Source organism: Myodes glareolus, chromosome 24 (genome assembly GCF_982192425.1).
Source record: "Myodes glareolus chromosome 24, mMyoGla1.1, whole genome shotgun sequence".
Classification (NCBI taxonomy): Eukaryota; Metazoa; Chordata; class Mammalia; order Rodentia; family Cricetidae; genus Myodes; species Myodes glareolus.
Genome location: NC_142049.1, coordinates 16,103,118 through 16,127,755, shown reverse-complemented (window position 1 = coordinate 16,127,755; position 24,638 = coordinate 16,103,118). Strand labels below are relative to the sequence as shown.

The following is a 24,638-nucleotide window of genomic DNA, read 5'->3' as shown; positions in this document are numbered from 1 at the left end:
TTATTCACTTTGTGGGAAAATCCCACATTATCACACAGATCCAAAAAAAAAAAAAAAAAAAAAAAAAGCTGGCACCAAAAGTCATCTATAGCAACTTACAGAAACTTCTATAAAAGGAAAGAGAAAGGTTTTATTTTTAAAAACTGACTTGGTGACTCGTGGCATGGATGACTAAATTAGAGATGAAGCCATCAGACGAGGCTGGGGGGACAGGAGGATGACAAGGGGGCCAGGAGGATGACAAGGACAAGCGGAGCCTGGAATCTGGAATGTCGACGGGTCATCCAAGAGAGTGACACACCGCACCTGGAAACACAAGGGGGGGGGGGCCTTTTCCGGGAGACAAGGTGCAGAGGGACAGGACCTTCCACAGGTGAAGTCACTGGGGTAAGATGAGCAATCAAGAGGGAATCACGTGGTGACCATCAAGAAAGGAAACACTCAGGCATCTGGACGCAGTCACTACCTTCGAATACTGCACAAAGGGACAGCAAGAAAGGATGCGGCAAGGCAAAGAGGGTGTGGCAAAAATAAAAATGAAAACTCAGTGGCCTCGGTAAAGGCCTCTCAAGCAGGAGTCAGCTTGCAGTAACCAGAAAAAGCTGACAGCCAAGTAGAAAAGTACTACGAGTCATCAGCAAGACGGCAAATATTTCTCCAGTTTAAGCAGACAAAAGTTTTCTAATCAGAGACAGGATCCAAGTTTTCACTTAAAAATACAAGAAAGTCCAGCACACAGGAGGTTGAATGCTCAGATCCTAAAATAGGAACATAAAAGCCCAGACCCAGGGTAAGGACTCCCTCCTAATCCAAAATGGCGGAGCTTTGCCTAGAGCAACAGTAGAGCTGACAGCTCCACCCTTCACCTACTACCAAGACTTCAGGACACTGAGATAAACGGGAAACGAGTGCTAAACCATGAGAGGAAGTAGCTCAACCCCAGCACTAGCCAGGCAGAAGCAGGCAGGTCTCTGTGAGCTCAAGGGCAGCCTGGTCTACACAGCAAGTTCCAGGCCTGACAGGCTACACAATGAGATCCTGGGGGAGGAGAGGGGGTAGGGAGAAAGAAAGGAGGGGAGGGAGAGAGGTGAGGGGGAGGGGGACGACAGAGTAAGTTAGTTAACTGGCCATACTAAAGCCCTGTGAGGTAGAACCTGGTTGCCTTCATTAGGATTGCCTTTTGGATGAAGGCTGCCCGCCAGCCACCTTCACGGACACTACAGTGTCTAACTCGCTGCTTCGAACGTCATTGTACATCAGTGGATAAAAGACGCGAACTAACAAATAGAAGAGGGCAGAGTGCAAGGGAAGTTGGGGAAAGGAATGAAGATTAGTCCAGGATGGTGGCAAATCCAGGGAAAGGGAGTACTCGTTCTCTCCTTGTAAGGAAGATGTAGGTTTGCCTATAAAAAGAACAAAGGATGGAGGGACTGAGAATTCAATAAAAGAAAGCAAGTCTGGGAAAGAAACTCGCCTGACTCCTTACCTGTGAAAGAAGAAAGGAAATGAGAATGAGCAAGAATAGTCTGGGTGGGGGGGGCGGGTTGGCAGTGCACACCTTTATTCCTAGCACTCAAGAAACAGAGGCAGGCGGATCTCTGTGAGTTTGAGGCCAGCCTGGTTGGTCTACAAGAGTTAGTTCCAGGACAGGCTCCAAAGCTACAGAGAAACCCTGTCTCGGAAAAAAAAAAAAAAAAAAGAATGAGCAAGAATGACATGCTATCTAACAGACCCCACTAGACTTCCGTTTCCTGTCTGTAACACGGAGTAGGACCAACATGCAGCCTCCTAAAGTTGTGAAGATGAGATCATATACACCTAAAGCTGGAGGCAATAAATGATGGCAGCTATATAATGTGTGTGTGTGTGTGTGTGTGAGAGAGAGAGAGAGAGAGAGAGAGAGAGAGAGAGAGAGAGAGAAGAGAGAGAGAGCGCAAGCCCTAGAAATAACTCTACTAGAGACAAAACCCAGGGATTACATAATACCTGTCTACCTGGTCCTACTGATAACGTTTTTCGATTTTTTGGCCCTACCCATTCTGCCACCAGCAAAACAAAGACGTGCCTATCCCCGAGCACTACAGCGGTGAGGTGAGGCTAAAACAAGCCCGGACCAAGAGCATATGCAGAAAAGAATCAGGGTGGGAATCTGAATTAGGGGTCTGTAAAGAGGAAACCAGATGAACAAGGTCTGCAGAGCACGTGACTTCAGCGGTTTCCCAGCTCTGTGCAATACAGAAGGGGAACCGACCAATGCCGGAACTGACTGCTCCAACCGCTGAGATTCAGTTCCTCCAGGAGCAGAAACTGCTACCACACCCATCCTGCCCAGTGGAACCCCATGCCAGGATTGTCCTATGCTAAAAAACCTCCCAAATACGGCCAGCTTGCCCTGCCCTGGGGATTCCATTACGCCACACCGCCTAGGCCAGTACAGTGTGCGGCAGGTGCAGCCCAGGAAAGGACAGCAAGCATGAGAAAGCATTGTGTGTCACGGGAGGAGGGCAGGCAGGCGTCCCGCTGCTCAGGGAAAGTGAGGCGATTGGTGTACTGAGAGACTGTGGGGTTGAGGGGACGAGGACAAGGGAGGGGCGAGTCGGGAGAAACACAGCAGGGCGAAGGAGAGGAAGAAAATGGACAAGGCCTTTGGGGATTTGAAACTGCAATGAAGGGGTAAGATTTGATTTAAAGCTGGGCGTGGTGAAAAAACACCTGTGCTCCCAGCACTTGGAGACAGAGATCTGGAGTCCAAGGTCACTCTCGGTCAGACAGTCTCAAAAAAAGGAAGAAAGAAAAGCGCGCGCATGCGCGCGCACACATAGACACACACACACACACACACACACACACACACACGCACGCACGCGCGCACACACGCACACACAGACACACACACACGCACGCGCACACACACGCACACACACACACGCACGCGCGCACACACGCACACACACGCACACACGCGCACACGCACACACACGCACACAGACACACACACACACACACACGCACGCGCGCACACACGCACACACACGCACACATGCACACACTAAATGCTTGTTTCCAGGTTAACCAGCAAAATGAGAAGTGTCTGTTTTAAAAGGAATTTCTGAGTTCAACTTAAACCAACTGGGGTGGGGGGTCAGGAATAAGTTAGAAACAGACCTATCCCTAAGGAAATCATTTTATTAATTTTATTAAGAGCTGAACTGGAAGCCCAGCGGTGGTGGTGCATGTCTCTAATCTCAACACTCAGGAGGCAGAGATAGGCAGATCTCTGCAAGATTGAGGTCAGCCTGGTCTACACAGCAAGTTCCAGGACAGCCAGGACTACACAAATAAGCCCTGTCTTGAAAAAAAAAGAAACCAAACAAAATAAGAAACTGAATTCAGCCTAGAACATAGCCACGTTTCAGCAGGTTAACCTAGATGTTGTCATTTTAAAAACCCCCTAAGAGAAGTAACGCCACGCCATGAGGCTCACATAGTAGGTTTATTGGAAGAGAGAGAAGTGGGCAGAGACCGATCCCTGGGGACAAGAGAGGGAGAAGAGAGAGGAAGAGAAAGGGAAGAGACAGGAGATGGGCAGGCCCACCTTTTAAAGGAGGACTAGAAAATATGCACAGGGGCGCTCTTAGTGACTGCAGCTGAGGACGCACCCTGTCAGGACCCCAAGGGCAGATGCTTGAATACTAACACTAGCGATGGCTATGACCCTTAAAGTGTAAGCCGGGGACTCAAGAGATAAGACGCTTGCCTTAGCACGTGTGAAACATTGGGTCCGAGCCCGAGAACTCTTCACAAAGAAGAGGAGACTGGAGAAAAAGAATACAGGTTCCTCCTTCTTTGTGAAAGCAATCTTCTCTAGAGCCCTGGGACTAGGTTAGGTCACTATAGTAACATACATCAACAATTTAATTTTCAAATCTATGACATGGCTAACTATGGACCTTAGAAGGACACATGCGGAGGGAGGCTCAAAGGTTCATAGCATCTTTGGGGAGATTAGGGTGAAAAGCTCAACCCTCCCCTACTGTGTCCAGAGAATTCCAGAGCTCATGCCCTCAGAAAGGAAACACACTTTCCACACAGTTCAAAACCCAGAATCTGGATATTTTTTAAAAAAATAAATAATAAGCTGGGCAGTAGTGGCGCACTCCTTTAATCCCAGCACTCGGGAGGCATAGGCAGAGGGATCTCCGTGAGTTCGAGGACAGCCTGGTTTATAAGAGTGAGTTCCAGGACAGACAGGGTACAGAGAAACCCTGCCTCATAATATAAAAAATTAAGATTAAAAAAAAAAAAGAAAACAGAATTGGGGTCACTGCTGATCTTAACAAGAATGCCAGTGAGAGAGAGAGAGGAAGACCCAGCAGTTGCACCCTCGGGATACGGCAAGGCGAGTACACAGAGGACCCCTTCCCTGATGAACAGGAGACACTCAGCAGCGTCAGGACTAAGGGGCGTAGTGAACGGCTTCCGCTGTCTGTGTGCTAAGACAGCAGAGTATGCTATATAGTTAGGAAAATAACCCTGGGCAACAGCCCTAAAGACAAGGAAGAGCAACAGGAAGGAGGCCAAAACCGCGCAGTAAATGAAATGGAATTCTGAGGAATTTTACGGAGCAAACAAATGTCATCAAGCCATGATGTAGGAAACTAGAGATGGAGGCGCCTGCCAAGACTTGCTGATCAGCCTCACTGATCCCAGTCAATTCCAATGGAGGTTCAAAAAGTCACCTGTCCCATGATCAGAAACCACAACACCAAAATTTCTAAACTTTCCTATCCCAAGTGTCTCTTCTTTTCACCCGCTGAAACCAGTAACTACCTACAGAAGGACACTCTCTGGTCAAAGTGCTCTAACTATTGGAAGATCTCAGTCGCTCTTGCTTAAGGAACACAGTATCCCTGGACTCAATTCTAAACAAACAATAAGAAACAAGAAACAAACAAAGCCCAGAAAAATTACAGCAACTTCATGACGTCAGACCCCCTAGCCCACCACAATGCCTCCAAGCCGCCCTCTGAACTGGGCCGCGATTCTGAGCACCTGCCTAATTACAAGCACTGAGGCCAGAGGTGCTCCTGAGCACCCAGGGCGCCAAGAGTGTGGACGCCATGTTTTCCTCCTCTCCTTCACAATTTTCATCTTTCTTGCAAAACCCAACCAACAAATGACCTCCCTGTCATCTAAACTTTTACACAGTGACTGTTTGCGCCATTCCCTCGGCCACCATATGCTGCCTTGTGACAGTCAGACCTTTCGTCTTTTCATGTTGGGTAACTTTTCGATGCTTATGTCTTGTCTGTCCAACTAACATGGATGGGGGCCTCTTAAAAACAAACAAACCAGATTCACTGTTTTTAATTATGTGTGACACCTAAGTACAGGTACAGAGGAGATCAAGAGGCCACCGGTTCCCCCTGGAGCTGGAGTCTCTCTCTCTCTCTCTCTCTCTCTCTCTCTCTCTCTCACACACACACACACACACACACACACACACACACACGGTGCTGGGAATGGACCTGCAAGAGCAGAGCAGCAAGCACTCCTAACTGCTGAGTCACCTCTGCAGCCCATACCCGGAAGCCTCTTAATGGCAAGACTGGTTTGGCGGTTCAGACCCTCCCTGGTACTACAATGCTTTTCACTTGTTTTAAAGTAATAAAAACACTCTTTTTTTTTTTTTCTCATCGCTTCTCCTCCACATCAGAGAAAAATGGGCAGTGGAATATTATCAAGTCATTCAAAACAGGGTTGAAACCTGCGGTGGTGGTACATGCCTTTAATCTCAGCACTGGGGAGGCAGAAGCAGGTGGATTTCTGTGAGTTCGAGGCCAGCCTGGTCTACAGAATGAGTTTCAGGACAGGCTCCAAAGCTACAGAGAAACCCTGTTTCAAAGAAACCAAAATCAAAACCAAACAGACAAACAAACAAACAAAATCAGTGTTTAATAAAACAGGAAATGAAAGTAAAAACTTATCTTTAAATAATTTCAGAAATGAAGAGATTGTTCAACTGTTAACACTAGCTGTTCTTCCAGACGTCCTGAGTTCAAGTCCCAGCACCCACATGGCGGCTCACAACTGTCTATAATGGGATCTCATGCCCTCTCTTGGTGTGCAGAGAGACAAAGCAGGCACATACATAAGGCAGACAAATAAATACATCTTTAAGTAGCTTCAGAATAGGTTAGAGCAGGGTAAGAAGCCTGAAAATGTTCTACAGTGTAGCTTTCAAAGTGGCTCTGACAACTTCATGTGTGTGCAATTGGAAAAGGTGCACATGAACATGCTTGCACATGCATATAAGACCAGAGGTCAACCTCAAGTGTCATTCTTCATATTGTTACTGTGTATGCGTGTATTCCAGGCCACAAGGCACAGGTGAGGTCAGGGTAGGCTCACTCCTTCCACCTTTACGATAGCTCCAGGGGTCAAATTCAGGTCACCAGACCCAATGGTTAACAAATATCCCGGATTTCAGCTGCTTTTCCCACTAGGCTTCTTCTCTCCTATTCTGTGCTTAGAGCATTTCTAACACAACGTAGAAGATTATTATTATCACACCGTTGATAAGTCAGTGTGTTTTTAAAACACAATTTGTCGTATTAACCATTTCCCTAGAAATTCAAATTTAATTGACACATCACTTATGTCTTCTTGGATCCCACGTCTGACACAGAAGACGCCCTCAAGAGCTTCCTTTGAGTGAAAAATCCAATAGCTGAAGCTGAGTGTGCTGGCAAATACTCGGAATCCCAGATCTGGGAGGTAGAAGCAGAAGGGTTAAGAATTCAAGGTCATCCTTGGTGATCCAGTGAGTTTGAGACCATCCTGAGCTATAGGAGACCCTATCTCAAAAACCAACCAAACAAACAAAAAGAAACAAGCCAGGCGGCGGTGGCACAAGCCTTTAATCCCAGCACTTAGGAGGCAGAGGCAGGTGGATCTCTGTGAGTTTGATGACAACCTGGTCTACACAGTAAGTTTCAGGGCTACACAGACAAACTCTAGTTCAGAGGAAAAAAAAAAACATGCAGGAGCTGAGAATATAGCTCAGTTGGCAGTCTGCTGGCCTGACATGCATGAACTCAAGGACTTACGAGGTAGTGACAGAAAGACCACAGGGCCAAAGCCACTCTCAGCTACATAGTGTAAATTGGTGTGAGCTGTACAAGACACCATCTCAAACAAAACAAAACAAAACAAAAAAACCAAGCAAATAAAAAATACCCAATAGCTCTTTCCCTGAGATAAACTTTTCAAGTAAGCACTTTGGTGACGTTGCTGTTCTACTCACTAACGTTGCTGTTGCTGTTAAATGTTGTCTAAACTATCACTACAATATAGTCCCAGACCACTTCCATCACCTGAGAAGAAGCCCTACACCCATCAAGCAGCCACTCCCTTCTGCACCCCTTGTAAAGTTCGTTGATGTAGGAGTGTCATCTGTCTATGTGTTGCTTTCATTAGTTAATTAATGCTAGGAAGAAGGGAAGTGAGTGAGTCGCCATGACTCTCCTCTCCGAGACAGACGCAGGTTAGGATCCTTCCTGGTAAGCCACCACCTCATGGTGCTACACAGATTATTAGAAATGGGTTAAAGCAAGATGTGAGAATTAGCCACAGAGTCTTACTCAGGCAGTATAAATCACCTTAATCACCTTGCAATCTAATGCATATTTATCTAGCCTCCCTGCTGGACACTCTTCCAAATGCCCTGCTGCGATCTAGACACTACCTGATTTCTGGCTCGCCAATGTGACCCTGCTCGGGAGAGGCTTCTGCAGCACAGCTCTGAAGGAGTCCACTCACGTCTGCTCTCAGGAAGTCCTGGGAAGCAGCCTACCTGATACCGCGCCTGGGATCTTATCACTCTGTCTTTTGTCAGAAATTAGTTCACAAGTTCAGAATTTGTGATATGTTTTCTTTTCCTTTGAATCCCAACTTTTAAAAAGCACAGTTCTGTCCTCGGCACTGACTTAGAGGGCTGGGTGTGACAGTGCACTCCCTGATGGGGTACACTTGTAGTCCCAGAACTGAGGAGGCAGAGGTAGGAGGAGAATCAGGAGCAACCTTGGCTACATGAGATCATCTCAAAAAGCAAACGAACAAAAAACAATGTCCTAAAGATCATGGACAACAGTTTAATAATTATACTCAGCCAATTAGTGAAAGTCGTTAATTTAAACTCTGTCAGCCTCCGGGAATGAGGACTCAATGACAAGGGAAAGAATTATTAACACATAAAGCAGGAAAAGAGATTACCATAAACATCACAGGTTCTTAGCGAGATTGAATCCCTAAAACAAAGAACTGTGCTTCCCTGACCAGAGGAACTCAGAGCACTGGTTCTGAGACAGTCGATCCCTGTGGGACAACAGCAAACTGAGCGAGTTTGAGGAAGGCTGTATACATCATCATCTTCCTTAGCCACACACACACACACACACACACACACATGACACAGGACATCCACCTGACTGTTTATTAAGACAGCTATTAGTGATGCATAAAATTTAAGGTACTGTCCAAAAACTATCTGGACAAAAGCAGAGTAAACTATACTGCTGGAAGGGGTTGAAACACGGCTTTAATCCCATGTAATGAGTTGTTGGTGAGCCAAGGCTACAGAGTGAGACCCTGTTTCAAAGAAAAGATATCCACCCAAGTCCTCATGCCAAAATTCTAAATGAATCAGAACTAAATGAAATGCTAAAACTCTACAAATATATATACTCTACAAATATATAAAAATATGTAAATTTTACCATTTACATATATGTATATATTGCATATACGCATATCAAATATATTAAAATATATCTATTATATTAGATGATACTACATATACATGTGTGCATATATATTTTAAAATATCATTAGCCACACTGGCCTGGAGGTAAAGCAAAGCAGAATACTTGCCTAACATGGTCAAGGCTCTGGGTTCTATGTTCTTTAAGACTTAGTTTCTAGCAATTCCTAATGATGTGAGTGAGTGCGTAACAAGCCTGTTTAGCGGGCTATGTTCTTAAAGAGATATGTGTGCTCCCTCTTTGACTGAAAGAACGGACTCCAAGAAATTGGAAATTTCCCCAGGACTCTTCTGCCGGGAGAGGAAACATTGCAGTTGCTGGGTGGGTGGGTGGGGGGGGCTCCAGAGAGGACGCAGTTTCCAGGACAACACCTGGTCAGACGACCTCACAGGGAGCTGAGACTGAGATGCACTCGGGCCACTCAGTGTTGGGCTATTTAGTTGTGTGTTGCTTCCTACAACCCTACCCTCGGGTCAGGACCCTAAAAGTGGACCTTGGGGACCATGTAGGCTCTCTTTGTCCCTCTTCCCAACGTGGCTACATTGACAAAATCCCTTTTTCTGCTTTTTGCTATTATTTTGGCTCCATTCATTGGCTTAGTAAGGATATACAGCTGGATCTGGCTTGTTAAGGGCACAGAGCATACGGCCACTGAGACCAGCACACAGTGTGAGCATGCACGTTGGGTATGTGCCTTAAAGGGCCAAGGAGTCAAATCCCCATGGATCTGACTGGAATTACGGCAACTGTGAGTCACCAACACAGGTGCTGGAGACCAAACTCAGATCCTCTGGAAGAGCAACGTGTGCTCTTAACTGCCCAGACGTCCCTCCAACCCCAGAAGCTAAAAATATGATTAGTAAATTCAACCTTGTTTTAAGATGCTGTTATTTTAAACACTGTTCAGTCCCAAACCCTCCTTGAGATCCACTTTGATACATTAAATAGGCACCTCAGTCATTTGTCCCGGGTCTGCAAGTTAACACCTTACACAAAATAAAAGTTAAAAGGGCAAATGGAATCAATACTTACAATACTATGCCATAAAAAGGACCAAGTTCCTCAATATCTAAAGAGCTCTTACAAACCAATGGGAAAAGATTAATAGAGTAGCCACGGTTGCGCATGTCTCCAGTCCAAGGCTGAGGTAGGACATAGCCAATGCTATACACACACCATTACTAACTACAGCACTGTTTATAATAACAAGAACTAACGGGCAGGAAATGCTCATCGACAGTCAAGCCCACAACTGAAATTCAGCAAAGTCACTGAAGAACAAAAGTGAGGCGCTTTATTGCATTTGTGTGGAAGAATTGCAAAATGCAGAGTGCCCGGGCACTTCTAAAGGAAGGTGACCCTGTCCCTCGCCAGAGAGGCTGGGAAGAGGACAACCCTAACAGCCTTCTCTCTGGAAAAGACGATCCTGGGGCAGGAGGAACAGGACCAAGGAAAACAAGCAGGTTTTTGTCTCCTGTACATCCTCCCGTACCCTCTGAATCATGTACCATATCTCTGTATTCTCTGGTTTTTAATTAAAAAAAAAATTCAACCCGGGTCATAACTGTACTTTAAAAAAAATTACCTCTCATAATAATATCAGTATTTCCTTCTTTCTGTCCTCAAAACTCTCACAAATCTTAGAACTCAGTGTCTCCGGAGTGCCTGGGGCATCTGCCCGGCAGCAGCAGAGCCCTAGGCTGGCAGCTGCCTCTCCAGTCTTCCTTCTGCTTTTCGTTATGATTTCCAGTGAGTCAACCGGAAGGCGTTCTCAGTAAAGAAGAAATAGAGGCCTTTACACAAGTCCTTCCTCCACCCACACCACCCCCCTCAAGGCAACTCTCTCGCCAAAACTAAGTAAGGCGATTTCCAATCCAACTTGCCACTCCTGTCTGCATGAGGTCACCAGTTAGCAGATGACGGTCTGGTGGGGCAGCTAAGTCTGAAGGCAGAGACCAGGTTAGACAGTAGAAAAACGTCCAACAAACTAGTTAAAGACAAAAATAAATGACAGAATCGGGTGTGGTGGATTGTGCCTGTAAATCCAACCTGCTCATGAGACCAGAGCAGGCGGACTGAAATCTGAAGCTAGCCTAGACAACTTTAAGGGACCCTGCTTCAAACTGTTTTAATAACTAGGGTGTGGGGTGTGGTTTAACAGTAGGCAACTTGTCCAGCATGTGTGAGACTCTCAGTTCAATCTGCAATATATAAAGCAAACAAGAAGAGAAGCTGGACATTAGGAAGTGGGCGAGACCACAGTAAGCAGCCGATACACCAATAGTCGGCCATTTGACAGCAGGACACCAGTTGTCTCAATACTGGGCCTTACTGTGTCCCTTCCATGTCTGCAGAGGTCAAGGAGGTTGGTGTGACACAGCCCTAGGCTTGACATATGCAGACAGTTAAGTGACCTTGGGACTGGTACTATTAATTCATTTTCCCCTCTTGGGAATAAAAACAATGCCTATATCACAGCAATGTTCGACTGAAGCTTCTTCAGCATTCAATGTAATTAATGTTAGTTACTACTGTTGCAATTATTTGTACAAATACCAGCAACATCAAAGCAGTGAGGACACAGTGGTTAAGAACAAGAGCTTTGGAGTCCTTGCCAAATTTGAAATCTACTACGTGAGTGATTAGCTTCTCTGGGCTTTGCTTTCTTATCTGCTAAATATAAATAATAAGCACCTGATGGGGTCATCCAGCATGGCTCACTAGATCAGCATGTGATGTACTCAGCACACTGTGGACAGAGAGAAAGACAGGGAGAGAGATACAGGGAGAGGGAGGAGAGACAGAGAGAGAACTCAAGAAATGGTACGGATGACTACAAGGGAGAGGGAACGAAGCAAGAGGAAGTCACTGACTTTGGGACACATGGGGAATATTTCAATCATTGCAAATGGAGGTTTGGGGGCCCTGGGGTTTCATGGGGATTTTGTCGTTTCCTTTTAGCGCTCCTAAAGGCAAAGAAAGGGTCGACTTCCTATAATATAATGCCTGGGTGAAACAACCAAGTCTTCCCAAATAATTATAAAAAGTTTTCTGAAAATTCAAACTTAAGCAAATTTTTACTTTTCAAACTAAATCATTAACCAAATCTTTCGTTTATATGTTTAAGTTTTTTATTAAAAACACTGGTAGGCCACTATAAGGAACCTTCCAAAATTAAAATGAAGAAGCAGAGCTGCAATTTATTTGATCAGGTAGGCCCTGGCCCTTGACATTTAACTAGTACTTCACACTAAGCCTGCTCAAAGATATGGTCTCTAAGCAACGGAGTCCCAAATTACACAAACAGCAGCCGTAATATGAATCACTTCCGGAAGGTCTCATTTTGCCTACCAGCACTTTCTTTACACAAATACTTGTCACAGGGTTTATTTAGGCAGCCCCAATTAGAAGAAACAGAGGTCCATCAAATACCACATAGTTTAAAAATACTCGAGACCAGTCCTGCTACCTACCAACAGGTATCTCTAAATTGCTACACAGTGAAGCAGAAGAAAAGGTATAGAATCAGAGACAGGCCACCAAGCAAAGCCAAGAAATGAAATTCCTAGAATAAGCTATCTCGGGACTTCAAATACATTTTTACTATTTTGCAACTGGGTTTTAAAATACATGAGTGCAATTACTCGCTTTGATGTCTAAATCCAGGAGAAATATCTGCCAAATTAGGTCAAACGAGCAGGCTGCTTAGCACTCTAGGACTTTCTCAATCCTGCCTGGTGAACAGTCTGAACACTCAGCAGCCCGGTTAGCACTGGTCTGTGGTCACGTCCACCTCCTCACCATGGTCTGTGAGGAGAACTGGGACGTGTCAAGCCCACATCTCCCATGAGCCGCCTTTTCTCCACCTCCGAGGGGGCTTCTGTGTACCCCACTCTTCTCCATGAACTAATGAAAGCCCACTTTGCTACTAATAAGAGTAAGAGGACTGAAGAGGTCAAATTGAAAACTCTACGAAGTCAGGCAATGGGACCAGTGAGAACGAAAACCAAGACAGTGGAGCATCGAGCCAGACATGCGGCGCGCGCCGAGGATGAGGGCGCAGATGGTTTACGATACATCTCTGTTGCTATGACTTTACATAAACAAATGAGATGAAGAGACACCACGAGAAGATTCTGCAGCGCTCACCCTCAAGACAGACGTCATGAATCAGGGCAATTATTAAAGGTAAAATGGATAATGTCCTAGAGCTAAAGTAAATAAAAAAATATTACAGGATGGGACCAGCCAGAGGGAGGGCAGAGGACACAGAGAACAAAGTCAAACAAAATCTAATGACGCCCGGGCATGGAAAAGAAACTGCCCCAGTGACCCACAAGACTTTGTGTGCTAACTTCAAAATGGATTTTAAGAAAGAAGAAAGGGGAGGGGAAAGACTTTCAAAAATGTCTTATAAATCGAGACGAGTCTTCGACTGAGGGTTGACTTGGTAGTAGAGGGCCTGCGTCCCACAGAGCACACCTGAGGCCCTGGGTTCAATCCCCACCACTGAAAAGAGTCCATGTTACAGACAAAACTGCGAAGACAGCGCCAATCCGAAAGAAACAAGAATTTTATAAAAGTTAAAAAAAAAAAACAAAAAAAACAAATCACAGTACTTGTCAAGGGGCCCGGAGCTACTTCAGTTTCTCAGCAAGAAGGAGCAAAGCACACCCAGTGCTGGGCATTCGGAGAGCAGCACACAACTCACGGCACAGGCAAATCCAGAGCCAGACTATATAATGTGATACTTATCAAATTAGACAGAAATGGCTACCAGACAATAAGAAGACTGCTCTGAGCTGCACATGTGTGGTTTGGTATTTTTGTTGTTGTTGTTGTTTTGATTTGGTTTGGTTTTCACTTTTGGGAGACACTCTATGCAGTCCTGGCTGTCCTAGAACTTGCTCTGTAGACCAGGCTGGCCTTGCTGTTTTTCTGCCTCTCGAGAGCTGGGATTAAAGGCATATGTCCCCATCCATGGATAACTTGCATATATTTGTAATTCCAGAACTTGGGAAGTAGAAACAGGAAGAACAAAGGTTCAAAACTAACCTGAGCTACATGGAATCCTGTCTCTCTCTCTCTCTCTCTCTCTCTCTCTCTCTCTCTCTCTCTCACACACACACACACACACACATAACACAAAAAGACAGGCAGATAACAGAAAATCTGGATATGAAAATAAAAACTACAGACAAAAAAGTAAGAAAATGTCTAACTTGATCAATAAAGCAACACAACTTTAAACTGGATAAATCTAAATAAAAATAGTATGTAGATGTTGAAAACAGTTAGAAAATTTGAATTTGTGGTACTGGAGAGATGGCTCAATGGTTAAGAGCATATACTGCTCTTGCAGAGAACCGGAGTTCAGTTCCCAACACCCATGACAGCGGCTCACGGGTACCTGTAACTCAGGCTCCAGGACATCCAACTCATCTGTCCTCCCCAAGTGCCTGCATGCCATGTGCACACACCTACCCACATAGAGACAAACACACATACATATAAAAGTCAAATGGATCTTTTACATTTTCTTAAATCTGTGATACAACTATCTAAAACTATGTACGGACACAGGTGGTCCTTAACCCCTCTCTTTTCTTTATTATCTCATTGTAAGAGGACTTTGGCTACAACAGTACAGTAATCAATAAAAAGGCCACCTCTTTAGTCCCTCTCCCCTCTCCTCCCCATTACTGTTTCCTTTCCAAAAGTAAACAAGTCTCCGGTGGAAACCATAGGACCACCAACCTTACGGGGTATCTAACTTCTGACACGGGGATAGGAGGTTGTTGTATACATACATGTCGAACCACATACATGCAAAGCTATGCATCCTATGACACATACTGGGCACAGCTTACTTAGGTCTCTGAAAGCGTATTTAGTAAGAACACCGCTTCAAGTTCTTACTAAATCTTTAAATCTCTAGGCCAGAGACAAAAACACAGAATGTATTCACTGCGGCTAAAGAGATAACTCTCTTTACAATTTGTATTTTGGTTTTTTTCTTTTCACCGGCTGCTCTTCCAGAGAAGCCAGTTCAATTTCCAGTACCCACATAGTAACTCACAACTCTCTGTAACTCCAGCTCCAGGGGATCAGACAACCTCATACACGTAGGCACAACACCAAAGAACATAAAAATTCAATAAAACAGGATGCATTTACTGAGTGTCTTCTGTATTTCCTGGGGCCACCACTTAACCCTCCAACAACTCTGTAAAATGCAGAGTAAGGCAGGCCCCCACCTGAGGCCAAGTAGCTTGCAAAGCCAGAATCAGAATGCATACCTTCGCAAGCCTGAAGTCCCATTCTTTTCACTTGACCCAAATATCTCAACATTCTTTTCCATGGCCCAATCACCTCAACAGTCAAGATTTTCAAAGGTTTTTTTAGACTTTTTTCAGTTATATGAATCATGAGGGTAGCTGTATGACTTTTCTTAGTAAAGATGGCCACTACTAATGACTGATCTATATCAGACTTCTTTGAAGATTGTTTCATTTGTTCTGCTTTTTGTTTTTGAGGCAGGTCTCAAACCCAAGCTAGTCTCAAATTCTCAATCCTCCTGCCTCAGTCTCTAAACCCTGAGATTATCAGAGTGCAACACCCACCTGCCTTTTATTTGGCCGCTGAGGCTGGCCTCACACTCAGGAGCTTCCTGAATGCCTCCCCGAGTATTCAGACCCCAGCTCACCCCAGCTCCGTGCTTCTTTGTGTCTTGACAAAGAGTCTCATGCGCTCATTCCGCCCACTACGGTGCTGACAGTGACTCTGATCCTCCAGGCCTCCACCTCCCCATCTGGATTCCTGACCCTCCATGTCTCCAACTCCCCAAGGCTGGAGTTACCATTCCAGCCACCCATACACCTTCACATTTTTCATTTTGTCTTTTTCTCTCTCAAACTTTTTTTTTCTTCAAGACAGGGTTTCTCTGTGTAGTCCTGGTTGTCCTGGAACTCGCTCTGTAGACCAGGCTGGCCTTAAACTCACAGAGCTCTGCCTGCCTCTGCCTCCTGAGTGCTGGGATTAAAGGCGTGTGCCACTACTGTCCTCTTTTTCCAGTTTTCATGTGTGTTTATATATGCATGTTTATTTTTGTTTGTGTATGTACACACACATGGGTCCATGTGCACATGTGAACATGGAAGCCTAAGATTTTATCACATGAATCTTTCTCCATCACTCTTCCACCTTATTCAGTGAGGGGGGAGGAGCTCTCAATCAAACCCAGAGTTTGCCAAGATGGCAGTCTTACTTGACAATTTTCTGGGGCTGGAATTGCAGATGGGCCCCACCCACCTGCATTTTTCATGGGTTTCTGAACCCCAATAGCCATTCAGCCATTCCCCAGCCCCAGCTTCATTTTTTTTATTTTCTTTTGGGGGATGTGGTATCAGAGTCTCCGAATGTTGCCCTGGGTTTCACTATGTAGACCTGGCTGGCCTCAAATTCACAAAATTTGCCTAGCTCTACCTCCTCCTGCAACCCCACTGCTAGCCCTGCCTCTGCTTCACATCTGCAAAGTTTCCAAGGGAGTCAGGTAAAAAGTGACTGGCAGTCACACTAGGACAGAAAACTGGCGTTTGTAGCACTGTTGCCGTGTGAGCGGCGCTGTTACCGTGTGAGTTGCACTGTTACTGAGTTGCACTGTTATCGTGTGAGTTGCACTGTTACCGTGTGAGTTGCACTGTTACCGTGTGAGTTGCACTGTTACCGTGTGAGTTACACTGTTACTATGTGAGTTGCACTGTTACTGAGTTACACTGTTACTGTGTGAGCAGCCCTGTTACTGTGTGAGGAACACATCTGCTTCTTCCCTCAACCTCTAAGCTATACTCCATCTAAGAGTTCTAAAAGCTGGTGAGCATGCTATTTTTCCCAACTACCTCGACTAAGCATTAGGGGGTTTTGCCTTGTAAATATCTTAACTTCTGTTTTCCAGATCGGAGTCTGAGCCTGGAAATAGCCAGATGTTCCTGGAATTCTAATACAATTCAGGAAAGATGATCTGAAGAGGCCGACCCAGAAAATGTTCTATTCCAACAGCAAGGATGTACACACAAAAGGGAATCTGTTTCTAAGAGCTGCTTTCTTTCCAAACTACTTTGCCAGTTCCCTCAGCTGAAGATGAACTGCTTCTGTTTACTGCCAAGTTCCTGTTAACATGGTGTAGTTTCTGACAATCTCCAGCCGGCCACAGCCTGAACTTGCCTCTCTACAAAGGCAGTCAGAGAAGAGTGTTATACCCTTAAGCTGGGGTGTGGGCACTCAGAAAGAAGGTGGCTCAGGGAAGACTCAAAAGGATCCTCCAAGAAGTCTTTGAAAGGAGGGACTAAACAGATTAGCTGAGAGAGTACTACAGATAACTGCCTCCTTGTGACCTTTAACCTCACCGAATTTTCCTGCATTTCCAAACCCACCACTCTCTCCACTCCTCTGACCCTCCTAATATGTTCTTTCTTGGCTTCTTTTCTTTTTTGACCCAAGACACTTTCTGATCCTTCTGTTACACGCTCTTGCCTCAAGTCCTGAGTAGTTACATTCCTCACACATCAGTTCTACCTCCTTCAACTGGGTGAAATGGCATTCCTCTCCCATTCAGCTACTCCTTAGCTAAAATAAATGTCAAGCCCAATCAGAACAGGCATAGAAAGACAGACAGACAAGACAGATAGATTGATGCATGCACTAAAAGATGTCCTTTGATAGTCTTTGTTCTACTATATATATAGTCCTCAGCCTTCTAAAATTTTATTAGAATACCATCTTAATACTGAATACTGGCTCCATACTGAAGCTATTTTTCAAAAAATAGAACTCTTTACATTTTATTTCTCAACCATTCCCAGGACTTACTTTTATGAAATCCACACTTAATGTTCTCAATTTCTTTGGGAAACTATGAACCCAAACGTGTTTCCGCAGCATCCTCTAACCTCTGTACGCACAGAGACACGGAAAGCACGACAGTCTCCACGCATCCAATCTTGTACTCTACACTTCTCCCTTCCCCCAGAAACAAACTCTGCTAAAGAGAGAGCCCCAGGGTGCACAATGGCACCTCTGTACTTAAAGGTGGAGCTCAGCAGGAGCAGAGAAGTTAAAAATAGAAGTAAGGAGGGAGCCTTTCTTCCCTGGATTGCTCTCATCTTTATTCCTGGCCTCCGGATTGATGTAAACCCCAGACCTTGGGGATCCTCCAACTTGAGAGGAAATAGGACCAGGCCAACCCAAAAAGACAAATTGGGCTTTTGCTGGAGGGGAAGATGAACCCAGGAGCACACGCACACGGCCTAGCGGCCCACGTGAGGCAACAGGGCAGGAGAGGAAGTCCTGGCTGATGATGATTGATAGATAGAAACTCTACTCCGCTGGTCCTGCCCTAACACTCCCAGATCTCTTGGTGCTCTCCAATTGCATCTTAGACATTTCCATAGCTGATTTTCCAATCAGAGGTTGCTGTTGGCTTTATGGGTGGGAGACAGAGGGACTAGTACTGAATCCAAATTTGATACCATTTACTCCCTAGGAAAAAACAGGCAGCATTTCCCCAATACCAAGGTATGACAAGGTGATGCCCAACTACCATGTCCAAAGCTTAAAAGAAAAAAAAACACTATCACAATGTCTCCACTGCCTAAGTCACTCCCTAAGCTTGCAAAAGCAACCAACTGAAAAACCCTTCGGGGACTAATGGCCTGTCAATGGGTTAGATAAACGGGCTGCTCTTCTGTACTGGAGACAGCTCCTGTCAAAGGTACAGGCTCAGAAGTACTGCAAAGACAATGTCACTGGCGCTGCACTTGAAAAGGACGAGCATCGTTAACCCTCCAAAAAGTTATGATCTAAAACCATTCAAAATTTTTAAATGTGTCAAAAGTATGAAAATCTTACTTCTCAACCCCAGCTAAATCACGAGAGGCTTTTAAAATACTTAGGTGTAGCTCAGCAGTAGGACTCTTACAAATGTGTTCAACAGGAAAACCCAGACGAGCCGCACCTGTAAGAACTCTCCCAGGGGATTCTGATGCACACACCACACACCCGGGGTAAAGACCACTACACAAATAAGGACCATCCCTTAACCAAGAAACCACAAGAAGCCAAGTGTGGTGGCGGACAACTATGGCAGGGGGCTCATGGTTTCAGTCGGTTACCAGTGAGCCCCAGGCCAGCCTTGGCCACACGACTCCCACCCTGAAAAAAGAAGTTACCAGCGTACTAAGAAAGCTCAGGTCTCAGGCTCCTCACAGAAACGAGATGGCTGGTTTGGACAGAAATTGGCCTTGTGCTAGGACGTGGTAGACGGTTCTTTGCCTAGCACGCAGCAAGAATAAGGCCCAAATCCCCAGTGCTTCGGAAACGTAAAACTTTAAGCTAAACTGGTGGTATGGCAATACCACAGTGGATGTTGGCGAGTTGCTCTGAGATACCACATATGAAATGTGAATGTCCGTGTCACATGGTAAAATGGCGACGTCACCATAGAAAGCCAACACTGGACAAAAACGGAGGAGCTACTGGGGGGGGGGGAGGTGAGGGGAATTAGTAGGCCAGTGTTTTCAGGCACCTCAACAGAGTCCCAGTGACTCCACGGAGCACAAGATGGCCTCCGAGACCAGCTGCAGCTTACAGATTCCTTGACGTTCCACAAGGAGAAGTTCACAGTTTGAGTGGCGGAGGACTTGGTGTTTTCGTTCATTACAAACTTCCTGTGAGAAAATATTCCCTTTCTCACAATATATTTGCTGTTTACACTTTTGTTGACCATTAAGTTGGGAAAGAAGTTCAATGGACAGCAAATGTTCTCTATGCTTCAGCCCTTGGTACTATCATAATAAACTTCCATTCGGAAGACTAGTGTCGGACAGAGGCAAGCGTCAAGGCTAGCCTGTTCTACAGAGTGAGCTCCAGGACAGACAGGACTACGCAGAGAAACTGTGTCTCAAAAAACCAAGAGAGAGAGAGAGAAAGAGAGAGAGAGTTATTGCTACTCTTCACCTAAATGACCATTAATATCCTTCCCTGACTTTCTAAAAAGGCTTTAAGCGCAGAGAAGCACCCAGAACTCAAGAAGGCACAATAGGGGACAGGAAAGATGGCTCTGGAGTTAAGAGGCAGGTTCAGTTCCTAGCACCCGTGTCAGGAGGGTCGATCTCCTTCCAGTCCAGTTCCAGGGAATCCGATGGCTCTGGCCTCCGTGGGCATGAGCACATGAGGTTAAAAATAAAAGGTAAATCTTAGAGTCCAGGGGACCCTAACTGAGGCCGTTTTTGCCGTCTTTTAGAGGAAAGTAAACTCTGAAGGGCTTAGGGTTCTTGGGCTCAAGAGAGCTTGCTGTATGTACTATGAACTTTCCTGGAGTGCTTTTAACATTTTTAGAATTATTTAAGAAACACACAAAGTCAAATCTTTGCTCTTGTCTTCTCAGCCCCATTTGAAACACCCTTGGTTTTTAGTGAACTTGAATGACAACTATCTTTCACTAGTCCTCGCTGCACACAATCTATAATTGCATTTATCTACTCTGGAATCTTGCAAAGGAATATAAGCAACAGAACAAAAGGAGGCACTGATAGCAAACTGACACCCTAAAATTAAGATCACAAGGTCGTGAGATACCTGGGAAAGATAAACAGCAGCTGGCCATCCACTTTGGTAAAGAATGCGGAGGAGATGGGCGTGGTGCTTGTGTGCCTGTAATCTCAGCACTTGGGAGGTGGTGGTGGGAGGAGCAGGCAGGCCTCAGGGACAGAATGAGTTTGAGGCCAGCATGGGGCTGCCGAAGACCCTGTCTCCAAAAAAAAAAAAAAAAAAAAAGTGGGGAGGGCACATGGGAGCACATGCATTTGATGGAGGGTCTCTCAACGCTGCCAAACGGATGGATCTATACCTACAGCACTGCCCTGGTTAGACAGGTTCTTTAGTTTTCTTCTGGCACTGGGTGTCTCAGAACCTTGGGCATACTTGAGTAAAGCACATCCTCAGCCCCTTATGGTACTATCTTCATCAGCCTCCCAAACCTAATATCCACCCCACGGGGCTAAAAATATAAATGAAAACTTGTGAAGAATTAGGAAACATCAAGATCAAGAACACCAAACCCTAACTTAAAATGTTATTTCCTAGGGCTGGAGAGAATGCGGTTAAGAACACCGGCTGCTCTTTCAGAGAAACCCAGGTTCAACTCCCAGCACCCACATGGCAGCTCTGTAACTCCAGTTCCAGGGGATCTGACACCCTCACACAGACATGCATGCAAGAAAAAACACCAACACACATAAAGGTAAATAAATCTTCAAATGTCATTTCTAACAGATCACTGGCCGTACCCAAAACAACCACTATACACATAAAAGCTGGATCACACAAATCTAGAAATCTCTTCGGTATGCACAGATATTCAACACAGTGTTTCACGATAAACCATCACGGACCACCTGTCACCATGACTAACACTAACCTCCAACATTCTTACCTAAAGTACAGTCCACACAAAGGAAGCTACCTGGAGGCTGGACAGATGACTCAGCAGTTAGGAGAGGACCGGAGCTGGCCTCCCAGCACCCACATCGGGTGACTCAACTGCCTCTAACTCCAGCTCCTGGAAGATCTACGGCCTTCTCCTCTTCTCCGCAGGTGCCCATATGCGGGTACCAAAACAAACACACATAAATAAAAACAAATCTTAAAGCGCTCCCTTCATTACCTTTTTGCTTCTTCCAAATGACAGAGGTACTCGTAAGCCACGTTCTGCCGCCGCCTTTCATCCATCTCCTCTGCGGTGAGCCTCTCATTATCCAGGACAGCTACAACAGGAAGGAAAGAGGGTAAGGGCCAAGATCTACCGTTCCTTGGCAATAAACGAGGGCCGTAGCCATCAAATTGCTGCCAATCCCTTAGAAAAGCAGGCTAGCTAGTGAATATGTGGGTAGCCGGGTGTACTACACATGATTTTCCTAAAAGCAAACACACATGGCTTCAACTACACTCATCTTAACCTTAAATGTGTGGGTGTAGGGGTGGGGGGGGGGGGTAAGGGTCTGCAGAGATGATTCGGCAGTTAAGAGCCCTTGTTGCTCTTCAAGAGGACCTGGGTTCCTAGCACCCACGTGGCCGCTCACAAGCGTCTGTAATTCTAATTCAAGGACACCGTATATGTATGCAATGTACATACATACATGCAGGCACTCATACATATAAAAGAAAAGAAAAATTATGTATGATATGGTAGGGTGGTCACTGGCAAGATGCCCATGCTCCAGTAGGACACTCTGATACCCAAGCACATAGGGGTAGCACTAATTGTTCCTGGTTGGTTGAATTTTTTGGGGTCTTTTGTTTTGTTTTGGGTTTTTTGGTTTTTGTTTTTTTAAGGTTGGAGAGATGACTCAGCCTAAGTTAAGAGAACTGGCTACTCTTGCAAAGGACCTGGGTTCACTTCCCAGCAGACACATGAAGGATCACAATAGGTTATGACTCAAGTTTCAAGGGATCAAACATTGTCTTCTAGCCTCTGCAGGCACCAGGTACACACATGGTGCACAGACATCATGCATGCAGACAAATCACCCATCCACATAAAAAAAAAAAAGTTAAAAAGAAAAAAGAAAAGAAAAAAAGCCAGGAGTGATGGCATAAATCTGTAATCCCAGCTTTTAGGAGGCAGAGACAGGCAGATCTCTGAGTACAAAACCAAACTGTCTTAAATAGCAAGTTCAGGCCAGCTAGAGCTATATAGTGAGATACATTATTGAAGGGGAGAGATGGGAGATAGTTATAATCATATTTCACTTTTTTGTATGTATGGAATTCTCAAAATGTTTTAAATATATATGACTACATCTTCCTATAGCCTCAAAAGGCACCAACTAATGTCTATCCTTGTTGGTCAGAACTAAGGCAGAGGGCACCATACTCTCCCCTCTTCATTCACACAATGTATGTAAAATGCTTAATCCCATAGCCACAGCCAAAGCCCCCACCCCCAACCGCACTCTGGCTGTGGGATTAAGCATTTTACACATATTCTCCCAGGAAAGCACAGAACAACCCCCTGTCAATCACTATTGGACAGACAAGGAAATTGAAGCTGGATGAACTCAGCTCCAGGGCTAATAAAGGGACCTACATTCAAACCCTCCTGTCTCCAGGGCCTGTGGGCTTAACCCTGGAGCAAGCTGCCTTCTCCACAGTCACAGAGGTAAGAAATGAATTCCTAACTCCCTAGGAAAGCGACCAAAGCCGTTCTCACTCTGGTCTTGACCACTTTGGGACATACTTTCCCCCCTTCTTTTCCTTCCAATCTACTACTACACTACCACGCCATTCAGGGTCTTCCACAGAGTATCCCTATAGTCTTCAATACCAACTTTAGTTTATGTCTGCCCTGCACACCCACCCTGTCCTACACAGCATCATTCAAACCTCTGTTCAAAAGTCACCACCACCTGTATTCCCAGAGCCTCCCTAAGTTCCTTCTCTTCACCTCATCACTCTTTATACCTAGCTAGTTCATGCACCATGTACCTTTATTGCACCTCATTATCCCCCTCCCCCAGCTGAGGACCGAACCCAAGACCTTGAAATTGTTAGGCAAGTGTTCTACCACTGGGCTAAATTCCCAACCCCATATCTTATTATCAACCGTTTGTACACCTGCCTCTGACAGTTTTGGAAGGCACTGCACGGTCTTATTCATCTCGAATTTCACAAACGAGGCACACTATCTCTGTGGATATTTTGAAGTATCCTTTAAGACTGTACTTTTCCCAAAACATAAATCAAAATCTAAACCCGAGACTCAAAGGGATCCTCTTGTAGCTACTATCCCACGTAGAGTTAGCTCACTGATGTTGCAGGTATGACCACAGAAAATGAGGAAGTGTGTGTGAGTGGGGAGAGGGAGTAGTGTGTGTCTGTGTCTGTGTCTCTGTGTGTGTGTGTTTTAATTTTACTTTTGAACCGCTGACGAGAGAACCCAGATTAAGTGGCTTGCCCAAAACTGCACCTCACAGCTAGTCTGGCCGCGCGGGTCTGTACCCTGGGTAACCCTCGCAGGCAGCAATCGGGGCGGCACAGCACTTTCCCACCACGCCCGAGCAGAACCCCTGGGTCCAGTGCCCAGGACACGCCCTGCACAGTCCTCCTGCCACCTCACCCCAGGCCGTCTTCCCCCAATCTCAGTAGAGCTAAGCGGCGGAGGCGCTGGGTGGGGCTCCCCTGCCGCAGCGCCTGGCTCAGGCTGAGGCCTCCAGGCTCCTACCCGCCACCTCCGGAGCTCGAGAGGGATCGGGCGCGAACCTTGCTGCCAGCCACACAGCTGGGCTGCTCTTCCGGGTCCGTGCGGTCCCAGGCCACCCCGCGCACCCGCCCGGCTGAGCCCCCGGGAAAACCCGAGCCTGGCCCCTCGCCCGCGCATCCCAAGCCCCCGGCACTCACAGCCATAGTGCGGCCGGACCACACCCAGCCCATCAACCTCCTCCGCGGCGGACATGGCGGCCGAGTCCGGTCTCCGTTGAGGAAGCGCTGAAACCTTGAAGACGCAGACGGCAGTAGCAGCGGCAACTCCTGCCCAGTGCGCGGGCTGTCGCTGTCCTCGAGGCCCCGCCCCTCGCCATCGGCTCCACCCTGCAGACCCCGCCCCGCAGACACCGCCCTTGAGGCCCCGCCCCATTGGGCGGAAGGGGCGTGGTCGATTTTGCAGGATTCGCCCTCCACTTGCGGAAGCGAGGAGGCGGAGCGCGGTAGGCAAGTCCCTAGCCCGGCTTGGTCGGTTTTCGCGACACTCCTCCGCCATCGTCC

General features: G+C 46.1%; 1 protein-coding gene and 1 long non-coding RNA gene across 2 annotated transcripts in view; both read right to left on the bottom strand.

The window, feature by feature from the left end:
- Positions 1–24,437, bottom strand: part of Iqgap1 (IQ motif containing GTPase activating protein 1) — a 91,846-nt gene extending 67,409 nt beyond the window's left edge. The window contains exons 1-2 of the mRNA XM_087901487.1: positions 24,276–24,437; positions 21,544–21,643 (exon numbers count right to left, since the gene is read on the bottom strand). Of these exons, the coding sequence (XP_087757613.1) occupies positions 21,544–21,643; positions 24,276–24,330 (155 nt within the window). The 5' untranslated portion in view covers positions 24,331–24,437. The remainder of the gene's footprint in view (positions 1–21,543; positions 21,644–24,275) is intronic.
- On the bottom strand, positions 19,187–20,621 carry LOC148117969 (uncharacterized). The gene is made up of 2 exons (XR_015736369.1): positions 20,457–20,621; positions 19,187–19,772 (listed from the first exon to the last, which is right to left on the bottom strand). It is a non-coding gene; the product is annotated as an uncharacterized LOC148117969 (long non-coding RNA).
- Positions 24,438–24,638: the final 201 nt, after the last annotated feature.